A 23,883-nucleotide genomic window follows, 5' to 3' on the forward strand; every position below is an offset into this window, starting at 1 on the left:
CCATTCAAATTCAAATCCAAAATCACCCTTTTGATCAAAAATATTTACTAACTTGAAAGGTCTTAAATTTGGATAAATTTGAGAAAAGCATAAAGTGGTTCATACTCGTAATTGGATTTTTTTTTAAGAATCAATTTCGTTGTTGAGCTAATGTCTTTGTTGAGAATTGATCATGGTTGTGTTTGTGCTATTCATATTTTGTCATTTGAGCTGTGCTTCGGGAGCAATTCAAAATTATATATAGAGAGACTAGGAGGTTAATAGGTGAGTAATAATGTTAAATTGATATAAATTTAAACTCGTTAGACTATTAAATGTTTTTGTGTGAAAGTATTTAATAAAACAATTAAGATTTTTGATTTTTACTATGGTTTAGTTCAGGCAGGTAAAGATTTGTTCAACCTTTGTTTGTAATTTTAATGGGCAAGGTATAGTTTGTAGAATTGCGATCTTATGTAGAATTGAATTACAATTAGAATGGTTCTTGAGTCATAGTTGAGTTGATTATGACGGAATAGAGTTATAGAAGAGGATAAGAGTTCGAAATTTGGTGAAGTCAAGATAATATCTTTCTTTGTTTCGGATAGTAGGATTGTCCGATCTGAATTGTGATCTGGCAAACCATAGGGCAAAGACCCATATTAGGGTAATAAATACGTTCTTTGAAAAATATCAAAATTGAATACAGGTATTAGATAATTTTTAAAGTTGAGTTCCTCTTTCCAAGTATTTATTATAATCAAAATTGCTCTCGGGATATAGTTAAGTTGGTTGCGATGAAGTAGAATTATAGAAGAGGATAAGGGTTCTAATCTCGGCGAAGTCAAGTCAATATCTTTCTCCGTTGTGGTCAATTATAGTTTTTCGATTTATTCTTTATAAATGATTGTGGGATCGACTATGTAGGATGTTGTAGTGGTGCAGATTGGTCAAGGTTTGATTGTAGAATTGTATGATTTTGTCAAAAATATTAATAGGTTAATGCAGATTAAATTAATTTGATGTTTATTTAAAAAATATAATAAATTAAATTAATAATAATATTATTAATGATAATGGCAATAATAATAATAGGATGACATAATATTAAAATAAATAAATATAATTTATTTATGATAGTTAAAATTTAAAATAAATTTATATACAGTTTTATTTCTGGATATAACTGAGTTGGTTGACGAAACGATTTCTAGAGGATAAGGATTTGAATTTCGACGAAGTCGAGATAATATCTTTCTTCGTTGTTATTAATTGTAATTTTTTGATTTACTTTCTCATAGATGATTAAGAGACTGACCGTTTAAGACCGTTAGGGTAGGGTGGTGGATTTTATTTTTTAGGGAGATGGATTTCATTTTGTCACAATCCGGATGTCCTACCGTTGTACTATTGCCTCGGGGACTTGCATGTCCTCCTTCGTAAACTTTGATATCGTCTCCTTAGGTACCCTTACACATCCCCTTCACTTTCATTGCTTGTTGAAGAGAACCCCCTCCATTGTTGTTATTGCTCATCGATGAGGATGTTGTCCGCTTGTCTATGGTTGCGATGAGTGTGAAATCGTTCATAATATGAGATCAACATGATCTCATCGGTTTTATACAATTTCAATGTTCTTATTTCAATTCCACTATAAAATATGCTACCAATTGATCTAAGATCGATTTATTATTTTCAGATCGTAAAATCGTACAATCCTAATTGTGATCTTGCAAACCATTGGGCAAAGACACATATTAGGGTAATAAGTTGAGTTCGTGATTTAATAAATTGCTGATTTATTTTTGTTTTAAAAAATATATTTTCATCTTTCCAAGTATTTATCTGCAAAATAAAATATTACAGTTTGATTGAGGAATAATAATTTATATAACTGAGGTCAAATAATATATGATGTTATGACCTCATCAAAATAAAATCTTTTTAAGTTATAACCGATAAAAATGTCGTCTTGCTGAATTTTGGGTTGCCAATTGTCAAAATGGCGGCATACGCTGATAATCACAAAGAACAAAGTAATCGCAGTGGCGGCGTGGTTTTACTGAGTCTCGGGGTGAATTAATGAATACATTTTTTAAATAAAAGATTGATCTAAGAATATGGGATCGATGGATCATCCGTTGTGAGCATTTTTTTTAATTTATTTTAATAATCGATAAAAAAAAGTTTTATAACATCGAATCAATCTTGAGACTTAAGACTTAATTCACTGGATCTAACAAGTTCCCTATAAATATGATAAAATTATTAGACAAAAATTAAAAAAATATCTTAACTTATATAAATGGTCAAGAGGGCCTTCCTTTAAAAAAAAATAAAGAAGACATCTATCATTTATTTTTTATCTAAAATATTTTTTATTTCAATATTATTACAGTTAGTTATTATAATGTAAAAAATTATTTATTTTATTTTAATCAAAATTATTATATATAAAATATTATTGTATTAAAATATTCAAAATTATTTTAAATTTTAACAAAATTATTTTAAAACCGTTATAGTAGTTATAAATTTTAAATTCTAAATCTTAAACCTTAAATACTATTATATTAAAATATATTTTATCAACTTAATCAAAATTATTTTAAAATAATAAAAAATAATTACTTAACTAGTTATTCATAATTGTAATTAGTATTATATTGGTTATCCCCGAGGCTACGATGTAATTAGTCATAATTTTTGTAATTATTGATAAATTAAAGAAGTCAAATTTTATTTATAATGTATTATGAAATCAATTTTGATGATTTATATAATTTAAGATGTTTTTTAAATTTTTATATAAAATGATAAATCATTTGTAATATCAATATATCTATCAAAGTGAAAATTTTTTATAATATTGAGTCAATCATCTTCAAAATTAATTAATTTGAAAAGTTAGATATTTTAATTATAAAAACAAAAAACTTTAGGTCCATTGGTTATTTTGGACTTATTTGCTTGACGTGCTTAAACAGCTAGTGACCCACCGAAAAGTTTATTTACTTTCTAAAAGTATATTTATACAAAAACCTTTTTTTTATTTTTCTATAAAACAAATTTGTTTACGCTATTTTACTTTATTTTTTAATAATATTTTTTTTCCTTTTAAAAATATTTTTGTTGCTTTGAAATCCATGCCTCTCTATTTCCAGCACGTTTATGACGTAACTTGATCCCTTCGTTTCCTCCTCTCGGAGAAGCTCGATACGGCAACCGTCTCCACAACCCGACGCCGATCCGTCTCCCTCCCTTCCCCCTCTCTTCCTCCGTCACCTCGGTCGCTCCGAATCAAATTCCGATCTCGATTTCGGTTCACGATCCGCGTGGACAAGAATTGCTATCGATTGATCCAATCGGCGTCAATGGTTTCCATTCCGCCTCCGAGATCCCCTTCGCTTTGCCCTATCGGCTGATCGAGATTTCTGTTTGTTGGATTCTGCCGTGCGATTCAGGTAAATCCATTAGCGGTTTCTGAGATCTGATCTTTTCTGGTATTTGACCTCCTTGATCCTTGTCCGGAAGATCGGAACTGCTGCTTCTTTCGGTGCGATTTTGCTTGCGTCCGAATAAAGTTTAGATCTTTCCGTGTTTTCTCTGAGTGCTGGGACGATTTCGTGGTTGGCCTTGAGTGATTTAGGGTCTCGATGGTGGACTGTCGAAGCTTGATCGAGTTCTGCAGGGCCTTTGAGCAGCACCGGAACATGGCCAGACCCAGGCCTCGTCGGAGCGAGGGGGCGGGCAGTCGAGGAGGAGGAGCAAGTCTTTGAATCCCCTGTCCCATCCCTTCTGCGAACACTCCGCCTTCGCTGCCATCGATTTAGTGCTGCTGGTTCTGGGCCTTGTTGCGCTCGCTGTCCTCGCCCTCCCCTACTTCAAGTTCATCTTCCAGGAATCGTAAAAACTTATAAAATCAATTATGATAAAATACTCTTTAAACTTTAATTGTGAAATAATAAATAATTCTATAAATTTGAAATTAAATATGAAAATATCAAAATTAAATATCAAAATTCATGAAAATAAATCTAAAAATTTTAATAAGTATAATCTAAATTTAATAAATTCAAAATTAAATAAACTAAGTTATTATTGGATACCTTATAATTATAAAACTAATTATAAAATAAAACCTCAAGAAAATAATAAAATTTCAAACAAAAATAATAACAAAATGTGTCAAAATGGCTTGGCACATTCGAGGTTCACACGAAATACATCAAATTAAGAATTTAATGCATTATTAAAAATCAAATCATAATTGTTTGACTTGATTGACTCATGCATAATTGACATGCTCATGCACATGCTTAATTAATTATTTATTCATGCCATGTCACACATGCTAGTCGTTTATTCCTACTTAACTTAGAATGGTTAGATAAAAAAAGATTATTTGATTCATAACAATCTAGTATCTGGATGCGGCGAGATAATAATACGTTATGAAGGTTCAATCTAAGCGTATATCTATGTTGGATAAGGGATACCCTACTTAATGAACTCAGTTAAGAGGAATTAACTGAAGCTACCTCGTCATATCCTAAACTAGTTAGACCAAGATTTTTAAGAAGAAGATTAAATATATAATTTCTTAAAAAGACTTTATCTAGGAAATAGTCGTTGCTTCGATATTCGAAAAAGCTCTTGCCTCACCACGACCTATTAATTTTTGAAATGTGTATTTAATTGACTGACATTTAAACTTAAATCTAACCCAAGGTCATTTAACTGATTGATAGTTAAATTCAAATCTAACCCAAGATCAAATAATCTTCCAATTCAAAATTAATTCTAATTAGATAAAATTGACAAGACAACTCATATAAACATATAGATTATCTTGTATGCTATGTATTAAGACACATACAAAAGGTAAGATATTAAGGACAATTCAATTGAGACGTTTTGAAAATATTTTTAAAATTCACAAATATATTTTTCTATAATTATTTTTAAAAATTTGATATTTATTTAAAATTCATGCTTGATTAGGTGTAATATATAAATATTTTTTTCAAAAATTTATGTCTTTAAAAAGTTATTTGTTGACCAACAAGTAGACATAAAATACTTCTAGGCCCCTAAGACACATAAGTAGATATTCCTTGTGGCTAACAAGGATATCTTAAGCGAGTATCCAATTAAGGGGAGGTCCTTATTGAAAGGTCTATATCTCAAAATTCTTTTGATTTTTTTTTTGAAAATTTCTTTGAAAAGTTATTTGAAAATTATTTTGGAAAAAAATACTTTTAAAAAAGTATTGTTTAAAAATTCCTTTGAATTTTGTAAAAAATACTTTGTAAAATTTTTCAAAAATCTTTCAAACTTCATTTAAAAATCAAATTTTGCAAAAATTTTGAAAAGGATTGATCTAAAACTTTGAAAAACCTTAATAGAAGATTTTAAATATTTTGAAAGATTTTTCAAAAGATATTTATTTAAAACTACTATGGTGAAAGGATAAAAAGTACAATTTTAACCATAAGACAACCCTTTATATTGTTGGTGCAAACCTAAGGAATAACTTAGATGATCATTTTTTTTATGAATGACAAAGAGGGAGAGAAAAGCTTAAATTAGTAAAATCTAGCGAACTTCTTTGACTTAAAACCCTAATGATCTATACCTAACTTAAGAAATTGTTAAACATAAAAATGAGGAGATTGTTAGTGCTATTATCTTCCAGAGTTTTGATATTTGACAATACACTTAGGTCTAATCAGTTTGATCAAGGGTTCATCCAAACATGACCTGATGTTTAGATGTGAATAAAGTCTAATCAAGTCAAAGTTGACTAAATGACTAGCAAAGAGAAGTTAAGGCTGACCGGATGACTAGCAAGGAAAGGCCAAGTAAGATAAGAGTGACTAGATGCCTAGCAAGGGTGAGTAGTTTACCAAGTGACTAGCAAGTCCAAGCAAGTCAAGATGATTGGGTTCTTGGCAAAGGGAAATCCTAGGGGAGAACCTTAGGTGGCATGAAGCCGGTCAGGTAAACCTATAGGAGTAGGACTTGATCCTAGGGGGTAACCCTTAAGTGGTAAAGTCTTGAAGGAATGAACTCCAAAGAAGTTTAGTAGGTTAGACCTATAAGATAAGGATTAGATAAGTCTAGTAGATCAGGTAAACTTATAGGATTAGGTAGCATTTTATGGTTGTATTGTATGTCTGTCTTGCAGGTGTCTTGTAGGAATTTAGAGTAGGAAGCAAGATGGAAAGCAGATGAAGACAATTGGATGTAGTTGGACCAAGTTCGGGGTGAATCAGACTTAACTCGGATCGAATCGAATCCAAGCTTATTTGGTAGACCGATCAGGTTCAACAGATTGAGTTTGGGTCTGGACCCGGATCCATGACGTGACACCTAGGTTCAGTAGACTGATCCTAAGGATTAGTAGACCGAAAAACTTAATAAAGATAAGATCACGGATCATGAAGAACTCGATCTTTTGGATTAAATTTTATTTAGGATCAGTATATCGATAAGGCTTATTGGTAGACCGAAAAATCCTTATAAAAGAAGGCCTCAGGAATAGAGATGATCACCAATTCTCTAATTCTCAATCTTTGTGCTTGAAGGAAAAGATCTCAACATGAAGCTCTACGATCGGGAAAGCTCTAGGAGGGATGTGTTGCACTTAGGACTTCAAAATTGGCTTGACGAGAGTTTGTTTGCATTTTATCTTACAAGTTGTGCTTTATCTTAATATTCTTTGTAATTTAAATTGCCTAAAATCATTCACCATTGTTAGAATATATAATATATAATATATATATGACCCGATCTATCTAGAGAGTGCTATATATATGGCTGTAATCGTTGTTATTTTCATTAAATTAATAAAGTTATTCCGACATGGTATCAGAGCGATACCCTAATTCCCGCCGCCACCCTTCCTCCTAAACTCTCCTCTTCCCTCGATCCCCGCTTCTCCCCTTCTCACCGTCGGCGCCTGACGCACCGACACTGCTGGCCTCCCACCTCCGCGGAGCAGATCCATCTCCCTGTGCGGCATAGCCTTCTCCCTCCTTCCTTCACCGCGTCGAAGCCTCCTCCCCAGCATTCGGACATTGGAGGGAAGGAGCACCTGATCCACTGTGATCTTCTTGACATCAGACAAACTGTCTGAGAAATTCTGAAGTTCTGGTGATTTCGGCAGCAGCAGCGGTGCTTTGGCAGTTCTGGATCTGCTCGTTCTAGCGGCTTTGGCAGCTTTGGCGGAGGCTTAAAGAAGGACGAAGGTCTCTCAATATGGATCGTGTTAATGCTTGCAAGGATGTTCGATCGGACAAGTCTGCTAGATGTCGTCGTTGTCCGAATGCTGATCATGCTTACACTCATTGTCCCAACATTGAGTGTCGTTATTGCCACAAAAAGGGTCATGTCCGTCAGAACTGCCCAAAACTGAGTCGCACATCCTCTACAGCTGGCTCTTCCTCCTCCATGGCCGCCGTCACAAATGTTTTGCAGCCGCCTCAGTCCACTACTCCCACCCTTATGGATATCCATAAACTGCTCACTCAGGTTTTATCTACCAATCCTTCATTAGCCACCACATCAGGTAACCGACAATGGTTCTTAGATTCTGCTTGTTGCAACCATATGACCTCTAACATTAATCTGCTACATTCTATAAAACCTCTCGCCACCTCGCCTCCCATTCACACTGCAAATGGTGCCCCCATGCAAATCACACATACTGGTCATGCCACTTCACCATCTCTCCAAGATGTCTACTACATTCCCCATTTAACATTAAACCTTGTTTCTATTGGTCAGTTGGTTGAGCAGGGACTTACTGTTATTTTCACGTCTTCTGGTGTACAGGTTCAGGATTCGCAGACGGGCCAGATTCTTGGGACGGGGCGCAAGAAGGGTCGCCTGTTTGAGCTTTGTTCCCTTCAACCCTTTCCTTCTATCTCTGCTGTCGTTTCTCCTTCTTCCATCTATCAGTGGCATCTCAGACTTGGGCATGCTTCATCACATAACCTCCGATCTCTTGCTGCTAAAGGTTTTTTTGGTTCTATTAAATTTGAATCTTTTGATTGTGTGCATTGCAAGCTTGGCAAACAACCAGCACTCTCTTTCTCAAATAATCATTCTATTGCTGATAAACCTTTTTCCCTAGTTCACTCAGATATTTGGGGGCCCTCTCCCATTGGAACGTTCAAAGGTTATCGATATTTTGTAATCTTTGTTGATGATTATTCCCGATTCACTTGGATTTATTTCTTGAAAAATCGTTCTGAACTTGCCTCAACTTACTCCACTTTTGCAAAAATGATTCAAACACAATTCTCATGTCCTATTAAAACACTCCGCACTGACAATGCTTTGGAATATAATGATTCTACCTTTCTCAATTTTCTTTCTGCCCAGGGCACTGTTGTTCAACGTTCATGTCCTTACACTTCACAACAAAATGGTAGGGCTGAACGTAAACATAGGCACATTCTAGATACTGTTCGTGCCATGCTCCTTTCTGCTTCGTGTCCTGATCGGTTTTGGGGAGAAGCTGCCCTTACTGCTGTCTATACAATCAACCGGATGCCTTCTTCTGTACTTCAGGATGCCATTCCTTACGAGAAACTCTTTGGTCAGCCACCAGATTACTCCATTCTTCGTCCATTTGGCTGTGTCAGTTTCGTCCACCTTCCCCCACATGAACGAAACAAATTGGAGCCTCAGAATCGTCTGTGTTGTTTGTTGGGATATGGGGTAGAACATAAAGGCTATCGTTGTTGGGATCCTGTGTCAAATCGAATTCGTATTTCTCGTCATGTCACCTTTTGGGAACATAAGATGTTCTCTTCTGAGTCCAAGTTTAGCATTCCTTTTCATACTGATTCTCCCTTCTTTGTTTTGGATCCATCTCCTTCTTCTGCAGATCCCGAGCTCACACAGATTCATGTTGACACTGCCGATGCTTCCCCGTCAACAACTGATTCCCCTTTCTTTGTTTTGGATCCATCTCCTTCTTCTGCAGGTCCCGAGCTCACACAGATTCCTGTTGACACTGTCGATGCTTCCCCGTCACCTCAAGCTGACTCATCTGCGTCTCCTGAACAAGCATCTCAAGTCCCTGCTGCCACTGGTCGACGTTCAACCCGTGTAAGTCGTCCTCCTTCTCATCTCCTTGATTACCATTGTTTCTCTGCCATTCTATCTAACCATGAGCCTAGGACTTTTCGTGAGGCAAACTGTGATCCAATGTGGCGTGAGGCTATGTCTGAGGAACTGCAGGCTCTTGAGAAGACTGGGACTTGGGATATCGTTGATCTACCACCTGGCAAGAAACCTATTAACTGCAAATGGGTGTACAAGATCAAAACAAATTCTGATGGATCTGTTGAGCGCTACAAAGCTCGTCTTGTGGCCAGAGGTTTCTTACAGGAGTACGGCATTGACTATGAAGAGACATTTGCTCCTGTTGCCCGTTTGACTTCTCTACGTTGTCTTTTGGCTATTGCTGCTGCTCGTCGATGGTCTCTTCACCAGTTGGATGTGAAGAATGCTTTTCTTCATGGAGATCTTTCTGAGGAGGTTTATATGAGTCCGCCGCCAGGTTCAGACATTTCGGGGAAGGTATGTAAGTTACGTCGTGCTCTTTATGGTCTGAAGCAGGCACCACGAGCTTGGTTCGCCAAGTTCAGCTCAGCACTTATTCAGTATGGGTTTACCGCCTCTCCCTATGACTCTGCTTTATTCATTCGTCGCTCCTCATCCGGGATTATTATTCTATTGTTATATGTTGATGATATGGTGATCACTGGAGACGATGCCTCTGGAATATCTGATTTGCAGACCTATCTTCATCAGCATTTTGATATGAAGAGTCTTGGTAAGCTGCGTTACTTTCTAGGTCTTGAGATTTCCGACACGGCAGATGGTATCTATTTGTCCCAGGCAAAGTATGCTTCTGACCTCATCTCCCGTGCTGGCCTGACTGACAGCAAGACTGCATCAACTCCACTTGAGGCAAACTGTCGTCTCACTCCTCTCGATGGCGCCCCTCTTGAGGACCCCACACTCTATCGCCAGTTAGTGGGCTCCCTGATATATCTGACAGTCACTCGTCCTGACATAGCTCATGCAGTTCACATCGTTAGTCAGTTCATGACTAGTCCCTGTACAGCTCATCATTCTGCTGTATTACGTATTCTTCGCTATGTTAAGGGCACTCTTCTACATGGTCTTCACTTCTCTGCTGATTCATCATTGGTGCTCACTGGTTACTCTGATGCTGATTGGGCAGGCGATCCCACTGACCGACGCTCCATCACTGGTTATTGTTTCTTCTTGGGTGATTCCCTTGTTTCCTGGCGAAGCAAGAAACAGACTGTCGTTTCTCGTTCCAGTGCTGAGTCAGAGTATCGTGCACTTGCTGATTCTACTTCCGAGCTTCTTTGGATTCGACGACTTCTCTCTGATCTTGGCATTCCTCAACCGCCAGCCACCGATCTTCATTGTGATAGTCAGAGTGCCATTCAAATTTCTCGAAATGATGTGTTTCATGAGCGCACTAAGCACATCGAGATCGATTGCCATTTTGTACGGCAGCATGTTGGTGCTGGCACTGTGCAATTGCAGTCCGTGTCTACCGAACATCAGATTGCAGATATCTTCACCAAGTCTCTCTTGCCGGGTCGCTTCTATGTGTTATTGAGCAAACTCAAGCTGATCTCTACTCTACCACCTTGAGTTTGAGGGGGGGTGTTAGAATATTTAATATATTAAATATTAAATATTATATATTAAATATTCTGTTTAGAATAAATCGTCTAGAATAAGTCCCTATACTCATGTATAAATAGGGACCTATGGCTTGTAATATTTCAATCAATTCAGAATAGAAATATTTCCGGACTGTCGCGTTGGATTCCGACCACTATCCAGTCGGAATCCGATGCCGGATGAATCTTCGACTAGCGATACATCGACCGACCACTATCCAGTCGGAATCCGATGCCGGATGAATCTTCGGCTAGCGATACATCGATCGAGCTCGAGCCGGCTACCGGCGGTAGCCAGACGGTGCGACTCACCGTCAAGGCCGACGATAGCAGCTGCCTTGTTAGGATAAATTACATATAATATTTAAAATACATCTACTCTTGTTAGGATAAATTACATATAATATTTAAAATACCTTGAAATTATTTGACGGTGGATCACGCGAGAAGATGGATTAGGAAAGAAATTGTTTATGTGGGAGAATACGAGTAAAAGAAGGGTAAAAATGAAAATTCAATTTAATAGGGAGTTAAAATTATGATTTAGATGGTTGTCAGGTACCAAATCTTTTTAAAAAAAAAATAAATGGGACTTAATCCAAATAAAAACTTGGACAGAGGGATTTTAGTGCAATTTACCTAAAAAAATCTCGTATGATTTTTAATTTTTAATTTTTAAATTATCAAAATCTCTCAGCAAGGATAGATGCTTTAATATAATTATCTTCTTTATTTTTTAAAATTTTCATTTTAATATTTGTTAAGTCTCTCTTGACATAAAAAAATAAGAGGAAAAATAATTTTCTTAATTCCTTGTTGAATGTAACGCATCATTATGTCTTTCTTTTTTATTCTTTTAATAAATATTCATAATCTTTATCAATATTCACTTTCAAAGATAGCTACTTGGCTCAAAGTGTATGTGCGAATAAAATAGATGACATTTAATCGAAAAAAAAGAACTCTTCATTTGAAAAATAATACACGAGCTCTGCTGGAACTTTTTTCTATTGCAGATTCAGTTTGATATTTCAAATGAAGCATGAAATTTTGCTTCAAAACTGCTAGAACCGAAAAAAAAATCTGTTATCTTCAAGAAAAAGTGCTAGAACCCAAAAAAAATTATGTAAATTATATTTATTATTATGTCATGAGATATGTTGCCAATTTAAAATAAAATGATAATTAATATTTATTGAAATATAATGTCCAATCGAGAGACAATCTAGTATTTGGATAACCTTTAAGAATCGTTACCTTATCATAACATTGCATGTTCACAAATACGAAATTTAATTTACTCAATGACTTGCAATGACCATTCTTATCATGTCTCATCTTCAAACAGAGATATAGAGTATTGACAATAACATTAAGAAAGATTTTAATTGCATAAATTCGGGACAAAAACAACATGTACAATTACTTCTGACAAGAAAACAAATTATCCATCAAAGTATGAGAAGGAATCAACAGTGGAGTGGAGGAGTGTAAAATGACGGCATCTAATTTAAAAGCCATAACACCTCATTTTTCTGGCTGAACACTGCTTGATGGCTCTTCAGCTGCTGGAAGGCCTGCTATTTCTCTCAATGGCTTCCACACAAACTTTCTCCTGCACTCATCAAATATCAGTAATTAACCTTGCCAATAACAACCTAAGAGAGAAATGCAATCGAGCTCAACAAAAGTGGTGGTCAAGTTTACCAGTTCCCACATTCTGCTATGACCTTAACTTTTGGACGAAGGGTTGGAAGCAAGGCAAGGAATTGCAACTCGGCCTTGGAAAGAACCTATTTTTGGATGATTGAATTAAGTGTGTACATTAATTAAATCTGCATTTATAGTTGACAATGAGGGAGCTATGCATCTGTAGTCAAAGAAAACTAAACCTTGGCTTCTATGATCCAGAGAACAAGGCCCTTGGCATCAGGTGACATCAAGGAAAGCCTGTAATCCACTTCAGGTGGGAAGTACCATCTTGCTATGGGCTGTTTTCCTAGATGAGGCTGCATGCAAACATTTAGTGAGCTAAACGTTTATGCATAAGTATTCAATTCTTAGAAGCTAAAACACAAATATACAATACTAGGTCAGATTCTAAACATTGGCAACCCCATCATCTCCATCATTTTAAATGTTTTTAAACATCTTCTAGCAGAGATGATTAATAGGACAATTATTGGCATAGATCTCCTTGTATACTATCTAGTCCTGCATAGTGCAAAGCATTGTTTCTATCATCTGCTATTCATTGATTGCCCCCTTAAATTTGGGTAGTCTAAAGACACCTGAAGAAATACAGTCCGGAAATCCACGATCTTGCATTTAATTGGAAGTGTCTACCTTATTTTCATGTCAATAGGACAGCTTGAAGCTAGATCTAAAGCAGGCAAATTTGTTGAACAGGTTGATGGTACAAGAGGTTTAGATTGCGGCTTCCTGTGTCACCTAAACCCACTACTAATTCAGATACTAATTTCAAAGATCTTGGTATGTGACATCTGCTAAGAGTTTGTTAATCTATTTGATGATGCAAGTTTGATTGATCATGTCAAGCAAATGGAGTTTGAGTGCTAACACTGAAGAAGCCATTTAGTCATCTGATGTACTGCCTCTTGAAGATGAAGTTGTACAGATGCAACAAGTGCAAATTCAGTTAAATGATTGTTATATTGCTAAAGAAACGCCTATAAAGTCAGATCACTTCACCCAGAAGGTCTGGTCAGACTCCAGGTATAGGGTTCGATGGTGTGTTTTTCTTATGATAAACTATGTAGCGGTTTCTTCCCTTCCTAGTTCCTAATGTTGCGATTACAAACTTAGAGCTTGTGCTGATGGATGGCAAACTAATCTTATTACCTCACAAACGTGAGGGGTGCATTGGCATGAAAAAACAGAAGACGATGTGGTTGATGGTAAGGAAGATCATGTGCAAGTTGATTAAAAAGATTGTTTTTGATCCGGCAAAAATATATAGTGACAACGTGGATAACGGATAAGAGAGGAAAAAGGGAAAAAGGAGTTCAATACTCATTTAGAAAACCCCGGCCTCTCTACTTCTAACTCGTACATCCGTCATTTATCAGATGTCAATCTCATGTGGAGGGCGGCGCATTCCCTAGCACATGTACCGAGCTCTTCTTAGACTCAGGCAATGCACACTAAGCTCCTATTGTAATCTCAGTGAAGTACCTGCATCACATACCGACCTCATGACTTGGTTCTGATTTCAACAACCGACCTCATGACTTGGTTCCGGTTTCAACAACCGACCTCATGACATGGTTTCGGTTTCAACAACCGACCTCATGACATGGTCCCGACCTCGGAAGCCAACCTCAAGACAGGGTCCTGACCTTAGAAGCTGACTTCATGACTAGGTCATGACTTGGTGTTAGTATCACCCAATAAGCTCAATCAGACGTTCCGGACAGCTCGGTCGTACATATGAGAGTTCAGTCACACGCTTAGTAGAACTTGGTTATACGTATAGGAGAGATCGGCCACTCGCTTAGATCAGCTCGGGCATACATGAAAGAGCTCAAACGCATACTTAGTTCAGTTCGGCAACTCATTTGAGCTCGGACAGTGCCTACGCAGCCCGGCCACTCATACAGATCGATCACCTATCTTCTGATCTCAGGTATCAGGGTGACCATCAATGGACAATTATATTGACTCCTTTGCAAGACTTGTCAACTTATTCAACAGAATAAGGATAGAGACCGAATTCCGGCGCTCTACTAATCCGTTTGTTCAGTTCTTTCCTCCTCAGGTTATTTTCATCGACGAGGTAAATAGCAGTAAATAGCAGAACCAGTAAATAGCATTTCATCGACGAGGTAACGAAGAAACGAAAGTTGACATAGCATTTTATTGACTGGTGACTACTGTCGTCGGCATCGAGCCGGAACCAGTAAATAGCAGAAATAAGTAATGGAAATCATGGAAAGAGGAGATTACGGACGGGGCAAACGGGGTGGATCTTTGTGAGGGTGGACTCGAGGTCGCCGAGGCCGCGGGCGGTGAGGTCGAGGAATCGGTAGCCCTGGTACCGCAGGCGATTGAGGTAGCGCCCCTCGTACCCGCCTTCGTGAGGCGTGTATATCGCTAACGCCTTGTGCTTCTCCACGTCCTCCAGCCACCGCCCGAGATCCGGCAGTATCAGGTCGCCCCCGATCAGATCCGCCAGCCCGCACCTCACGCCCACTGCGGCCGCCCTCCTCCGCCTTTGCTGAACTCCACTCGCCGATCGAAGCGGCGTTGCCAGGTGAAAGGCGGTGGCCGATGACGCCATCCCTCTCTCCTCCTCTCTCGCAGGATAACGAAGCAGTTTCTTTTGTGGCTCGGGAAGAAGCGCCTTGTGGCGGGAAAGGGGATAAGATGTGGGCCGGACCCGGCCCACTTCCTCGAAGGAGTTCCACAGCACGGCCCATTGAGAAACCTATGAAATCACAGGGCCAAAGTGAAAATAACCCTCATACCTATCTAAAAAACCGCATCCATGGCCATTGGCGAACACAGAAGGGCAGCAAACCTAGCGGCGGCGAGGCCAGAGGGAACGGGAGAAGCGTTCCTGGAAGCTCTTGGGATGGGGTTGGGTTGGAAAACCCCATGCTTGATGCTTCATCTCCTCTCCTTTCCTCTACGGATCAATGGAGGATCGGGTGGAGATCGTCAAAACTCGTGTCTTCCAATTCCTCCCATTCCGATGGCTTCCATGGACTCCTCCCCTTCCCTGGAGAGCCTTTGATCTGCGACGAGGACGACGCCGGTGATTTCTCTTTGATTTCAACTAAAAGGGGAAGTATTTGATTTTTTTGTTTCAGGATCTGTATTTTTTCTTCTAGTAGTTGAACTTTGAAAGCTGATCTCTTCGATTATTTATTTGCTTTTCTCTGATCTATATGGATCTACAAAAAAAAACTTCTTATCATGTGCTGCGAAGGATGAAAGACGCTTTTTTTCAAATCATAACTTCCTCTTTTTTCCTCTCTCTCTCTCTCTCTCGTTTACTCATGAACTTTTGCAGGATGAAACCTTTGGATATAACAGGCAATTTGAGAAACTTGCACTGGAAGTCAAAACCCTCTTGGATCATAAAAAGTAACTAAATCTTCTGTGTTCATGTATTAGTTCGTGGCTACGAAGCAAGGAACTGCATATTTCTGTTCTGATTGCTGATCATAAAAAGTAAGTTTCAAGAGTTGATCTTGGATCATAAAAAGTAACTAAATCTTCTCTGTTCATGTATTAGTTGGTGGCTACGAAGCAAGGAACTGCATATTTCTGTTCTGATTGCTGATCATAAAAAGTAAGTGGAGTAATTTTCTTGCTGATCACAGGGGAACAGTGTCATGGCTGCTCACGCATCAGTATATCAGCATAAAGTGGTTTATACTCATAAGTGGATTTTTTTTTAAGAATCAATTACGTTGAGCTAATGTCTTTGTTGAGAATTGATCATGTTTTTGTTTGTGCTATTCATATTTTGTCATTTGAATTGTGCTTCGGGAGCAATTTAAAATTATATATAGAGAGACTAGGAGGTTAATAGGTGAATAATAATGTTAAATTGATATAAATTTAAAATCGTTAGACTATTAAATGTTTTTGTGTGAAAGTATTTAATAAAACAATTAAGATTTTTTACTTTTATTATGGTTAAGGCAGGTAAAGATTTGTTCAACCTTTGCTTGTAATTTTAATGGGCAAAGTATAGTTTGTAGAATTGCCATCTTACGTAGAAAAGAATTACAATCATAATTGCTTTTGGAGCATAGTTGAGTTGGTTGTACAATTCGGAAGGGGTTCTAATCTTGTGAAATCAAGATAATATCTTTTTTTATTGTTGTTAATTGTACTTTTTTGATTTATTTCCTCACAAATGATCGTGGGATCGATCATGTGGGGTTGTTGGAGTGGCGCAGCAGATTGGTCAAGATCTGATTGTAGAATTGTATGATTTTATCAAAAATATTTGATAGGTTAATGCAAATTAAATTAATTTGATGTTTATTTTAAAATAGAATAAATTAAATTAATATTATTATTATTAATGATAATGACAATAATAATAATAGGATGAACTAATATATATAGAATAAATAAATATAATTTATTTATGATAGTTAAAATTTAAAATAAATTGATATATATTTTAATGAGATAATTCGAGTAGGATTTGAAGAAGTCTATTTAAATTAAAAGTTGATTGAATTCATTAAAATCATCGTTGTTCGTCTTTGGTCAATGCCTTCCCTTCTTCCTCATCGCATGTAGTTGGAGACTCCGACTATGTCTCCGACTACTCTTCGTCGGTTGTTGAAGACTGTCCTTATCATGAGGAACTAATGATGTCCAACTTTCTAAGTTTGCATGTCCTCCTTTGTACCCTTACACATCCCCTTCACTTTCATTGATTGTTGAAGAGAAGATTGCTCTCAGGGCATAGTTGAATTGGTTACGACATAACAGAGTTGTAGAAGAGGGCAAGTGTTTGAATCCTGACGAAGTCAGACAATACCCTCCTGTGTCGTGATCAATTGTAGTTTTTCGATTTACTTCCTCACAAATGGTCGAGGAGCTGATCGTGTGAGGCCGTTAAGATGGCAGATTTCATCTTTTTTGCAGAAGATTGTTGAAGAGAACCCCCTCCATTGTTGTCATTGCTCATCGATGAGGATGTTGTCTACCTGTCTATGATTTCGAATGTGTGTGAAATTGTTCATAACGTGAGATTAATATGAACTTATCGATCCTATACAATTTCAATGATCTTACTTCAATTCCACTATAAAATATGCTACCAATTGATCCCAAATTGATTTATTATTTTCGTAGCATCGTACAATCCGAATTGTGATCTTGCAAACTATAGGGCAAAGACCCATATTAGGGTAATAAATACGTTCTTTGAAAAATATCAAAATTGAATACATGTATTAGATAATTTTTAAAGTTGAGTTCGTGATTTAATAAATTGCTGATTTGAAATTTTTTAAAAAATAGATTTTCATCTTTCCAAGTATTTATCTGCAAAAATAAAATATTACAGTTTGATTGAGGAATATAATTTATATAACTGAGGTCAAATAATATATGATGTTATGACCTCATCAAAATAAAATCTTTTAAGTATAACCGATAAAAATGTCGTCTTGCTGAATTTTGGGTTGCCAATTGTCAAAATGATGGCATACGCTGATAATCATAAAGAATAAAGTAATCGCAGTGGCGGCGTGGTTTTACTGAGTCTCGGTGTGAATTAATGAATACATTTTTTAAATAAAAGATTGATCTAACAATATGAGATTGATGGATCATCCGTTATGATATTTTTTAATTTATTTTAATTAAAAATTTTTACAAGATTAAATCAATCATATTCAAATTAAATATTTAATTCATTGAATCTAACAAGTTCCCTTTAAAATATGATAAAATTATTGGGGAAAAAATTAAAAAAACAATCTCAACTTATATAAATCGTCAACAGGGCCTTCCTTAAATAAAGAAGACATCTATCGTTTATTTTTTAATCTAGAATATCTTTTATTTCAATGTTGTTATAGTAATTAATTATTAAAATGTAAAAAATTAACTATTTCATTTTAATCAAAATTATTATATATAAAATATTATTATATTAAAATATTCTTTTAAAATTAATTAAATTGTATCAAAATTATTTTAAATTGATAAAATTATTTTAAAACAGTTGTACTAATTATAAATTTTGAATTCTAAATCTTAAATTTTGAATACTACTGTATCAAAATATTTTTTATCAACTTAATTAAAATTATTTTAAACTAATAAAAAATAATTACTTAACTAGTTATTCATCCAAACAAGTTAGATCCATTGGTTATCCCCGAGGCTACGATGTAATTATAACGCATTTTTGTAATTAATTATATATTCATGAGTCAAATTTTATTTTTAATGTATTATGAAATTAATTTTTTCTAATAAAAAGATAATCTTGAAATATTGATTATAAAATGATAAATCATTTGTAATATCAATTTATTAAAAAAAATTTATAATATTGAGTCAATCATCTTCAAAATTAATTAATTTGAAAAGTTAGATATTTTAATTATAAAAACAAAAAACTTTAGGTCCATTGGTTATTTGGACTTAGTAGCTTGACGTGCTTAAACAGCTAGTGACCCACCGAAAAGTTTATTTACTTTCTAAAAGTATATTTATATAGAAAACCTTTTTTTATTTATTCTTCATATTTTAAATTTTTTTTTGTAATTTCTATAAAATAAATTTGTTTACGTTATTTTATTTTATTTTATTTTTTAATAATATTTTTTTTCCTTTTAAAAATATTTTTGTTGCTTTGAAATCCATGCCTCTCTATTTCCACGCGTTTATATAAGCGTGACTTGATCCCTTCGTTTCCTCCTCTCGGACTTCGTCGATACGGCAACCGTCTCCACAACCCAACGCCGATCCGTCTCCCTCCCTTCCCCCTCTCTTCCTCCGTCGCCTCGGTCGCTCGAATTCCGATCTCGATTCGGGTTCACGATCCCGTGGACAGAATTGCTATCAATTGATCCAATCGGCGTCAATCGTTTCATTCCGCCTCCGAGATCCCCTTCGCTTTGCCCTATCGGCTGATCGAGATTTCTGTTTGTTGGATTCTGCTGTGCGATTCAGGTAAATCCATTAGCGGTTTCTGAGATCTGATCTTTTCTGGTATTTGACCTCCTTGATCCTTATCCGGAAGATCGGAACTGCTGCTTCTTTGGGTGCGATTTTGCTTGCGTCCGAATAAAGTTTAGATCTTTCCGGTGTTTTCTCTGAGTGCTGGGACGATTTCGTGGTTGGCCTTGAGTGATTTAGGGTCTCGATGGTGGACTGTCGAAGCTTGATCGAGTTCTGCAGGGCCTTTGAGCAGCACCGGAACATGGCCAACACCCAGGCCTCGTCGGAGCGAGGGGGCGGGCAGTCGAGGAGGAGGAGCAAGTCTTTGAATCCCCTGTCCCATCCCTTCTGCGAACACTCCGCCTTCGCTGCCATCGATTTAGTGCTGCTGGTTCTGGTCCTTGTTGCGCTTGCTGTCCTCGCCCTCCCCTACTTCAAGTTCATCTTCCAGGAATCGTACGAGCTGCTTCCCGTGGCGATCGACGTTATGGGCGATGTTGTGTATCAAGCGCCCATTGCTTATGCTGCTGGACTGATCTTCATGCTTGTCACGGTGATTGTTGCCTGGGAATTCTTCAGTTACCAGGCGCGGAAGTGCGGTAATCCCTACTGCAAAGGTCTGCGAAAGGCGGTAGAATTTGATATCCAGCTTGAGTCAGAGGGGTGCGTCAAATGCTTGCCACGATTTCCAAATGATGCTTTTGGAGTTTGCCCCTTGGACTTGGGACAAGACCACAAGGAACTTGAAGCTGAGCTGAAGAAGATGGCACCACTGAATGGACGCACTGTTCTCATCTTCCGATCCCCATGTGGGTGCCCCTTGGGAAGAATGGAGGTCTGGGGAGCCAAGAGAGCACGAAGGATCAAAAAGTAGGCAGCAATATTTGATAAGTCCTATAGTACTAGATACTTTTTGCCTTTTCCCCCTCTCAACAGCAATAAACAATAAGATAACAACTATAGCATATCAGGTTCATACATAATCATGGTTCACTCTTGTAGATTAAGGCTAGGGTATGCTATGTTACTTTGCACTTCATGTAACCAATCAGATCGGATCCTTGTTGCTATTCTGAAATTACTAAAACATTAAAATTACTGAATAATATCTTACAGTTTAGTAATTCCTTTGTTTGCTATACTTTCACTTATATTGTTTCCTGAACATTGCAGTAGATCTTCTTCTAGTGGTATTCAGAAACCATGTTGAATCAACTTGTGTAGTATACCTACAATGTGCTTATTCTTAACTGTTGAGATAGATGCTTATTTGTGTTACATGTTGCCAGATTTAATGCATATATTCTGTCTTCCTATTCAGTATATAATAAATGAATACTTGTTTATATAAATATGTTTGCATTTTGTGTTTTCTCTGTATGCTAAGTTGAAATTTACAATGAACACCTTCTCCCATGAGACATTTCGTAAATTCCAGTGCACTTCCTGTTTGATACATTCTTCATCTGAATTCTGAACTAGAATTCTTGGTCATAGGCCTACACATGGCATGCTTGCAGTAGATCTTCCTCTAGTGGTACTCAGAAACCATGTTGAATCGACTTGTGTGGTGTACCTATAATGTGCTTACTCTTAACGCTGTGTTTGGGAGGAGGTGAGGGAAGGGAAAAGGAAGGGTAAATAAGGGGAAGGAAATTTTGAATCTTGTTCTGAAAGGAGTGAGGGAAGAGGATGGAAGGGTAGGGAAGGGTAAGTTTTAACCTTCTTTACCCATGAAAAGGGAGATTTTCTTACACTCCAATTTAGGGTGCAAGGAAAAGGAAGACAACTCTAAATATTGTTTGTTCCAATTTTATCCCTATTTTAAAATATTAATTCTCAAATAATTTTTTTAATTTAAATTTTTTAAATTTCTCTCGCTGAACACAATCTTTTCACTCCTTTCTTACATTAGTAAATTTTTATAGAAATATATATAAAAATCCTGATTTATCCTTTGTTGTACCAAAGTATACAGATTCTATATTTTGCATGCTTATTGTATGTCTACTCATTATTTTTTTAATTTTTAAGTCATAAATATTAATTTTAGTTGGTCTCATAAGGTGGTTTTGGCAAAAAAAAACTCTTACATCGGTTTAATGAACTATACATATTTTTTTCACATGTAGATTTATTTTAAGAAATAAGGGTATTTTTGTATTTTTATATATTTAACCTTCATTCCCCTTACGTTAATGAACTTTCCCTTCCTCCCAAACAAGGAGAACATAAATACTTCTCTTTTCCTCCCTTCCCTTTCCGTTAATGAACCTTCTCTCACTCCATCCAAACAGAGCGTAACTGTTGATTTGGATGCTTAATTGTGTTACATGTTGCCAGATTGAATGCATATATTCTGTCTCCTATTCAGTATATACTAAATGAATACTTGTTTATATAAATATGTTTGCATTTTGTGTGTTCTCTCTATGCTAAGTTGAAATTTACAATGAACACCTTCTCCCATGAGAGATTTCATAATTTCCAGTGCACTTCCTGTTTGATACATTCTTCATATAAATTCTGAACTAGAATTCTTGGTCGTAGGCCTACACATGGCATGCTTGCAGTAGATCTTCTTCTAGTGGTACTCATAAACCATGTTGAATCGACTTGTGTGGTATACCTACAATGTGCTTACTCTTAACTGTTGAGATAGATGCTTATTTGTGTTACATGTTACTGGATTGAATGCATATATTCTGTCTTTCCATTTGGTATATACTAAATGAATACTTGTTTATATAAATATGTTTGCATTTTGTGTCTTCTCTATATGCTAAGTTGAAATTTACAATGAACACCTTCTCCCATGAGAGATTTCGTAAATTCCAGTGCACTTCCTGTTTTATACATTCTTCATCTGAATTCTGAACTAGAATTCTTGTTGTGGGCCCACACATGACATGCTTGCTTCTGTACCCATTTACATGAAAGAATGATGTTCTGGGGCTCTCATAGAACAGTATTAATTTCTTACACAACTTACCTTGCAAATCCTCCCAGTTCAATAACCCTGTGCACAAATGATTCTGAACTAGTTCATTCTCTTCAGAAGTGTTCAAATTCAGACGGTGTATTTCTGAATAAGGTGCAGGATGTATAAACTAATTTAAATTCTAGACACGTAATGATTTTCTTAGATCTAATAGTCTTGCAGATGGGGAGAAGTTGCCATCCACATTTTCCTTTTCAATAAAAAGGAAAATTGGTAGCTAGGTCCTCAGAAGTTCTTTCATGTAATGGGAGTTATATGCAGTGTTGGCAACTTGATTTCCCAACCCAATGATTGGAAAACTGGGTGACAAAAAAAGGGAAAAATCCAGACTCCTATTGCACTAACCAAAACATCATCCTCATCTAAGATCAGTATTCTGAAGAACATGTAGTTTATCGATGTCTACTCTATCTTCCTAAAGTCTCGCATTGCATAAATTGGCCTGGCTGCAGTAGCTTCTCAGACCTACTATGAATAGAGCAGAACATCCAATAAGCATCGAGAAGACCGTGAATTCATCTCATGAAAAATTCTCCTGTCGTGTGTTAACCAGATACTAGATAGTCATGACTAACTTGAATTCCTTCAATGGCAAGAAGCATTCTTGTACATTGCATACTGTATTAGTGAGGTAAGAGAGTTTGTTTTGCTTGCTCTGGAAGATACTTGAGCGATTTTTGAAAGAGTTACCAGAAGCATCCATTGCTCTTTCGAATTGCAAGAACAATCTGATTGTAGGCTGATGCAAGTATCAATATTCTTTAGTTGTTTGCACATCTTCAGGGACAATGCATAACAATTGTATGCGCAACTGGTCAGTTTTTACAACAAAAAGCATGCAACTTCTGTTCCTTGAAATTTATTTGAACATTTATATTCTCTTTTGTCAGACGAAGACGAACTGTGTTTGGGAGAGTAGAATTTTCTTGTATTCTGAATATCTTGCAGACATATCTGATTGGTACTATCATTATCTATACATATCTGCTTATCTGTACATTTATAAGTTGCTAGTACTCCCTTGGTGCTTATAGACGCCTCGTATAAATTTCTCCACTCTTCTTTATGTGCTTGTGCCGTGGTATTACATAATTGTTGATTTAACAACTGATGACTGATTGAGGTTTGTGGATTCATCATATGATTTAAGAATCTTCGTTCCTTGTGAGTCCATATTTTATTTGCAATTTCCCATGTGGTTGATCCCTGCATCATCTGGTAGTTTAAGCATGTTAGCCTTGTTTTTTTCACATGCTACATCCTTAATTTACTTTTGCATATAGCCATACTGATACAACATGGTATTTTTTTAAGTATAAATATTATAGTGCATCATATTTTACTTCAAATTACAATTCTTTTTCTTCAAATGTTGTCATCTTAGTCAATTCTAGAAATTAGTTGTTTCAATTCTGGTTTGAAATGCATGCTAATTAATTAGCAAAATTGAAATTTTGAAGAACCAATTTGGAGTTTTGTTGACAAATTTTT

At 36.4% G+C, this 23,883-nt stretch overlaps 2 protein-coding genes across 4 annotated transcripts; one reads left to right on the forward strand and one right to left on the reverse strand.

Annotated features, from left to right (window-relative positions):
* The first annotated feature begins 3,404 nt into the window (after nt 1-3,404).
* LOC141828318 (uncharacterized) lies at nt 3,405-20,515 on the forward strand. Of its 3 annotated transcripts, none has more exons than XR_012601758.1 (2): nt 3,405-3,443; nt 3,514-3,574. XR_012601758.1 is itself a non-coding variant. In XM_074715725.1 (2 exons), the coding sequence occupies exon 2, from the start codon at nt 19,597-19,599 to the stop codon at nt 20,263-20,265; it is 669 nt and encodes a 222-aa protein (XP_074571826.1). In that variant the 5' UTR covers nt 3,422-3,443; nt 19,474-19,596; the 3' UTR covers nt 20,266-20,515. The 3 variants fall into 3 exon arrangements, 2 of the variants coding, with proteins under 2 accessions (XP_074571826.1, XP_074571825.1); XM_074715725.1 differs by lacking the exon at nt 3,514-3,574 and adding an exon at nt 19,474-20,515 and having other exon boundaries at nt 3,422-3,443; XM_074715724.1 differs by lacking the exons at nt 3,405-3,443; nt 3,514-3,574 and adding exons at nt 19,166-19,403; nt 19,474-20,515.
* LOC141827502 (NAD(P)H-quinone oxidoreductase subunit N, chloroplastic-like) lies at nt 12,087-15,054 on the reverse strand. Its single transcript, XM_074714767.1, has 4 exons — nt 14,695-15,054; nt 12,617-12,733; nt 12,432-12,517; nt 12,087-12,339 (listed from the first exon to the last, which is right to left on the reverse strand). The coding sequence occupies exons 1-4, from the start codon at nt 15,022-15,024 to the stop codon at nt 12,252-12,254; spliced, it is 621 nt and encodes a 206-aa protein (XP_074570868.1). The 5' UTR covers nt 15,025-15,054; the 3' UTR covers nt 12,087-12,251.
* Nucleotides 20,516-23,883: the final 3,368 nt, after the last annotated feature.

The sequence above is a fragment of the Curcuma longa genome, chromosome 4, assembly GCF_044706935.1.
Source record: "Curcuma longa cultivar G26 ecotype Majalengka, Jawa Barat chromosome 4, ITB_CL_G26_1.1, whole genome shotgun sequence".
NCBI lineage: Eukaryota > Viridiplantae > Streptophyta > Magnoliopsida > Zingiberales > Zingiberaceae > Curcuma > Curcuma longa.